Source organism: Teleopsis dalmanni, chromosome 2 (assembly GCF_002237135.1).
Source record: "Teleopsis dalmanni isolate 2A chromosome 2, ASM223713v2, whole genome shotgun sequence".
Lineage (NCBI taxonomy): Eukaryota > Metazoa > Arthropoda > Insecta > Diptera > Diopsidae > Teleopsis > Teleopsis dalmanni.
Genome location: NC_051847.1, coordinates 199,462,228 through 199,468,687, shown reverse-complemented (window position 1 = coordinate 199,468,687; position 6,460 = coordinate 199,462,228). Strand labels below are relative to the sequence as shown.

At 26.2% G+C, this 6,460-nt stretch overlaps 1 protein-coding gene across 1 annotated transcript; it reads right to left on the bottom strand.

The window, feature by feature from the left end:
* Positions 1-4,662: 4,662 nt before the first annotated feature.
* Positions 4,663-5,405, bottom strand: LOC119676535. Its single transcript, XM_038087776.1, has 2 exons — positions 5,214-5,405; positions 4,663-4,866 (listed from the first exon to the last, which is right to left on the bottom strand). The coding sequence occupies exons 1-2, from the start codon at positions 5,385-5,387 to the stop codon at positions 4,663-4,665; spliced, it is 378 nt and encodes a 125-aa protein (XP_037943704.1). The 5' UTR covers positions 5,388-5,405.
* Positions 5,406-6,460: the final 1,055 nt, after the last annotated feature.

Genomic DNA, 6,460 nt, shown 5'->3' with positions numbered 1-6,460 from the left:
GACGTAGAGGTTCTAAAATACATTTAATGAGGTAGACTTATCGATATAAACCCCAATGTATGAACTATATACAATCAAAAAATAAGTCAATTTCACGGTATCAAAGTAATTGTAAAAAGCAATTTTGAAATAATTTTAAAAACTGTGAGGTTGCTTACCTTATGGCTTTGATTAAAAATCTTAAGTACTTAACACCTTAAATATTAAAGACCTTATGACTTTATGGAAAACTAGCATCCTTTTTTGTTTTAGCAAACCTGTAGTTTGTGTTTTTATTGTAATATTAATGTACCTTTGTACTGATGGATCAACAGTTAAATATTCCGATAATCATTAGTCTATTTTAGGGAGTCTATTTTCTCAAAGACAAAGATAACAGGCTTGTTGGATCTCTATAACTATACGTGGATGACCAAATGGTTTAACGAGGACAATGCTAGTAGATAACAAGAAATATTAGTAAAAATAAAGATAACGCGCCTCTACTAGTTAATTTTAAGGGTCTCATAATAGATGTAGTAGATATTTCCAAGTGAAAGTGCTAGCAGTTATATCAGCATGCCCCGTTTTAACCTATTCAAACCCTTCTTTTGCATCATACAAACAATTTCTGTAACTTTTAATATTATTTATATAATATTCATGATAAAACATTTACATAAAAAATTGAATATATACTACAATATTTTAAGTTAAGATTAATATTTAGAGTTGCCATCAATTTATATTTTTATTTGCGTATTTTTTTTTATTTTGGTACATCGAATAAATTTTAAAAGACTTATTGGGTAACATATAAGTAGGAGTTCTTATTTTGGTAGATCCCCTATAAAGTAATATTAAATTCAAAGTAAGTCTGTTACTAATATACTTACGCATAAGTTAAGCGCTTTATAAGTATCAATGAAGTAGCTCACTAAGCAATGGAATTCTTAAACTTGTTAGATATTTTTATTGATCCATCGTTTACATTGTCACATAAGATTGTCGCATCCATTATTCTTTTGAAATAATCCATCACTCAAAACACCCATCAACGTTGACTTTGCAATGGAATCAGGTTACTTGTTAAAAAGTGGATACCAATTTTTACTGAAGCAACAATTTTCAATGAAGAGTCATAAGATGTTACTATTCTGAGACAACTTATTCCATAAGTAAGCCATCGCTGTGTTATAATATTGGAAAATTGAGGAGTACAATTGATTTAATTAAAAGACCATCATTGTTTTACATCTAAATAAGTTTTATTTTTATTTAGTTTTATCAGTAATATTTCTTACACATATATATTATATATATTATAATATTAATATTAGTAATTAATGGTATTCATAATCATAATTATAATAATAATAGTACAATAATAACGTGTTTTACCATTTTATATAGCACGAATCAAGAAACATATGCTGTCAGATCCCCTCATTTTTAAATTTTAGCTTATAATTAAGAAATACACTTAAAATTAATTACACACAATTTATTTATTTATTTTTTTTTGTAATTATTTTTGATATATAAACTATTTTTTTTTGCTGACCAGTTAAAAAAAATTTATATTTTATTTTTTTTTTTTTTGCTGAAGTTTAAATTAATTTGTCTCTAAAAGAGTTTTAAAATAAAACGTTTGAAAAATTTGGAAAAATATGGAAAAAGTTAAATTGTTGATAAATTTTCTCTTAAAAGTGTTAAAAGTAATTTAACAATATTTCTCTATAAATTAAATTTGCTTTATGGTTGAAGTCTGAAACTGAATATGTACCAGTTTTATTAATTTAATTTATGTGCCAGTTTTGTTAATTTAATTTAATTTTTTTCTATTTTACCGTAAAAGAAATATTAATCAGCGAAGTAAATGCAATTGTTCTTCAGTTTTCAGTTTTACAATTAGTAATTTTATTAAAATAATTATAAATTAAATTTTTAATATGTATTTATATATTATTTATATTACAGACAAATAATTTCATGTTTGTTGTATATGATTTTTATATTTATTTTATGACAAGTTGTATTTCCTATTAATTCATTTGCGTTACTACGAACATACATAATTCACATTTTTATATAATTTTTTTTTTGTATTCTTAATTAACTTATAATATTTGCAAATGTTATATTTCATTTTATTTTATAATATTTATTTGTTATTCATTAGGTTTGAAGTATTTTTTGTTTCGATCTCATTTAATATTTGACGCATTATTAATGACAAAAAGCTTATGTATTTAATTTTTAGTTGTTTTTATTACTAATTTATTATTTATTACAATTTATCGCATTATTTACAATTATTTTTTATGCTTATTTAGTAACACATAATATTGAAGTGTTTTTGTTTTATTAAATATTTATATCAACTTATTAACTTAACACTATAAACTGACCGCACAAATTACTTATTTTATTTATAATTAACATTTAAAAATTCAAAAGAAAATTGGTGGTACATTTTTTTAATTTGTGTTTTTAATTTTTTTTAATTTAATTTTTTCTGAGTGCTTTCAAACTTAAACTAAGTTAATAAATATATATTTATAATATTTTTTTGTGTTATTTACATTAATAAATTCAAGTATTACATGCTATGTTGAATGTATTGAAAAAGCTTATATACAAAATTTTGCTATTAAAATATTTTAATTAGTTTTGATTAAATTTTATTAATTTTTCGTTTTGAGATTCTAAGTATTTTCGTTTATATTTTAAACCTTTAATTCGCATAAGTAATTATGCTTCAATATTTTGCACAGTTTATTTGACGATTCTATAACTATTTTTGTATCTTTCTATATGTGATCGAATCATATATTTATATATACAATTAAGTTTTGGTTTTATGTTATTAAAAAATATAATTTTGTGATCAAAAAAAAAATGATTCCGGAACATTAATTATAATAATTGAGTTATTATTAAAAATTATTGAAAGAGAGTATTATGAGCTTGAAATGGAGAAGAAAAATAGAAAATGTTGTTGAAAGTTCAGAACAAATAATACCAAATTCCATCCGAATAATAAGAGATGTCAAGTTAGATAGATAATATCCATTTTGCAATTCTGGATGCATTTAAATATCTCAAAATAGTACTTAGCGCTCAAGAAAATGCAACGGTGCCAAGTCAAGAACAAATAAAAGCAGCTAATTGGATCCAAAGTGCACCTAACACAAGTACAAAACATTTCTATATAAATGTTACCTGTAGATATGAAGCACGAACACTGAAAAGTAGTGTTAGAGGACACCTGATAGTTTCAAGCACGTGGAATTATCAGAATTTTTCTTTGAAAAAGTAAGCCCCCGTACAAATATTAGAAAGTTTGTTTCAAATAAACTACGAGTTGACGTTTGGTACAGCATATTTGCTGATCAGAACAATATCCTATGCTGCATATTTGTTAAAAGCATACAACAAGCGTCTGGAGAGCTAAGATAATACTCAACCATATATACTTCTCATATCGAGGAACATTACATGCCCAGTTGTAAAAGTGGTCTACGAAAACATTGTCTGCAAAGCTAACCGTTGTGTTCCTTAATTATATGGTACGTCAATTATCAATCATAGAGAATATGGAGTAATGGAATCAGTTTGTAAAGCAGTATTTTGATAATAAATGAAATGATTTGATGTGAGGACCGTTATAAAAAGAAGTTATTGTTAGAGCATGCGATGATAATAGATATTCTATCCCTCAAGAAAACTATCCATCTAAAAGAAATACTTTCCATGGAATACTAGCAATACGAGTACTAACGATATTATTTGCCAACGTTGAAAAGAGCTTTCACTTTACTTTAATAAGCACTAAATATTGGAATATATGTTATAGGTAAACGTCCTGAGATAATACAACAAAAAAAAATTTAGAAAATTTTAATAATAAAAATTTGTAAATGGAAATTATTTAGTAGAAAATTATTGGTTCAACTTATTTACAAAATCTGTAGGTGTATATATATATATATATATATACTGTATTCTATAAGTGTTTATTTAATGTAACATTTTAGCTATTGTAAAACATATGTGGCTATTATATAGTTTTTTTTTTATTATTTAATTACTCGTACTATATTGTTTAACTAATGTTTCTTGTGTTAGTTAGTCTATAAATTTTAAATATTAATTTTACACAATTACCTTAACTAATATTAATATTTCTTATGTATAAACTATTTAGTATGAATTTTATAATTTCGTATGAGACAAGACTTATACTAGGGCTGCATAAATTTATACTTATATTATGCATTGCTTAAATTATTTAATATTGAAAAAGTTAAAATTGTTTTCATTATATTTTTGTCTATATTTTTTTTTTTTTTGTTATATATTAATTATTTTTCAATTTATATATTTTTCCACTTTTTAGCTATACAAAAATAAATTTATTTAACAGTGAAGTAAAAAACTTAAATTTTTGGAACATCAGAGAAGTTATATAGAAAAAACAATTATTTAAAAAAAATTAATAAATGGTTTTTTAACTTCTATATTTTTTATTTTTTTTGTTGTTTCAATTAAAGTTTTTGTTGTTTTTCTTTTTTTTTATTTTCAGTTTTTGTTCAAAATAAATAATATCAATTTATGTTTTATAAATGTTTTGGTTTCACTTGAAGTGTAAAACACAAAAACAAAAAATAAAAAAAAAACTTATCCGAAACAAAATCCACGTCTGCTTTGATTGATAATCAGTAGAACCGCAAGCAACGCGTTGAACGCAATAAATTGTAGGGAGAGCGGCTGCAAGCCGAGGCCACCGTTGCTGCGTGATTTCGAGCTGGCAACCACTTCAGCATCCTCAGGTGGTATATCCACATTGTTGCTGGCAACAATAAATTGAAAAATATCGCTAACCTGGTAAGCGTAAGAAAAATTCGCACAAAAAAAAATAAAAAAAAAAAATAAAAATAAAAATAAAAAAAAAAACAGAGAAGTAGAGGGGAAAAAAAAAACACTGGTTAGTGGCGGTATTGAAAGCGGTACGAGTATAAATGAAGATTTAGTAACTCTGAGATAAGTTAAATTAATGTATGTTTGTATGTGTGTGAGTCTGTGCGTCTGTGGTGAGTAAGTGGGTAAGTGGGTGGTTGGTATAGTGTCATCAGTTGACTTATGCTTGCGTGTTATTGATTTATTTAGTTTGTGGGTTTATTTATTTATTTATTGTTTTTCTTCTTAATTTTTTTCGGTGCGGTACTTACCTCATTCCAGCCGTAACGATTCTTAGCCTGCACAATCGCCTCATAGTAAGCGCCCGGATGTAGATTCTTTATGGTGTAGGACATGATGTGTGTAAGCGGCTCAGATGCTGGACGATGTTCGGGTGTGAGTATGAAATCATGCCATCTGCCAGGTTGTTGGAAAGTGTCATTCATCTGGAAATTATTGTAAAGCAAAAATTGTATATCTTTCCATTGTTTTCTATGAGTCTCTTTTATTTTTAGAGTTTTTATGAGAAATTTTTTTCCGGGATGAAGTATGCTTTTGAAATTGCACGTTTCATTTATGCTTGTGTGATTTTTCACAAAACATTGTAGACTTGAATTTATGCATTGAAATTCCATGATTTTTTTTTTTTTTATATGCCAGTAAGTTTGTTCTTTAAATAAGAGTTTTTGCCTGTATTAAATGTTATCTACTGAATGTGAGTGTCGAAAGAATTTCAGTAATGAAAATTAAAATAAATTTTAAAAATACTGATACGCTGTTTAAGTTGATGTTGGTGACATAACATCAGTGGTTATTACTATATATATACATATGCAATATCATGACATTTATTTATTTTTTTCTAAGAGAGAAAAAAATTGTTATTAAATTACATTATATTGTATTCTACTAAAAGATACACGTTAAAATAATATTTCCTGAAATTCGTTAACTCGTGAGGTTTATAACAAATGGAATATAAATATCGTGTGGATAGTATAGCATAGCCCTGAAGCTATATGCGACAAGCGACGGGCTGCCCTACTTAGCATTATCTAATCGTAGAGATATCACTAACCGGGGCGGTAGTGATTATGCAGTACGCAGATTTTACAATAATCATTGAATAATCACGAAGCTTATGAGGAATACACAAATTAGTCAGTGAGATAGCTGGGATTCTGCAGAAACTCTCCAGCTATCAAAGAGTAAAAGTGCCCAGATGCACTACCTCGGAAAAGACTCAATAGTATAGTCTAGTAATAACTCTATTAAGCAGATGTCGACGGAATCAACAACTCGTTTCGGGTAAAGGGACTGTTCGTTTAAAAGAACTTACTTTACTATAAAAATTAAAAAGTTGGTAAGAGATATATGTAAAACTAATGCTGATTTTGATAAGTAGATCTGGGATAACTTTTTCTATTGAGATTCGCTTTAAATGCAATTTGCATTTACGATTGTTAAACTAGGAGTGAAATTTATAATACTCGAGATTAATTTTCACACAGTAGTTGCC

What these genes read in the sequence shown, in the direction of transcription:
- LOC119676535 (XM_038087776.1), bottom strand. Translation starts at nt 5,387, where the DNA reads ATGAATGACACTTTCCAACAACCTGGCAGATGGCATGATTTCATACTC. An exon ending in ATCGTTACGGCTGGAATGAG is followed by an intron (nt 4,867 to 5,213) that starts GTAAGTACCGCA and finishes TACGCTTACCAG; the next exon opens with GTTAGCGATATTTTTCAATT.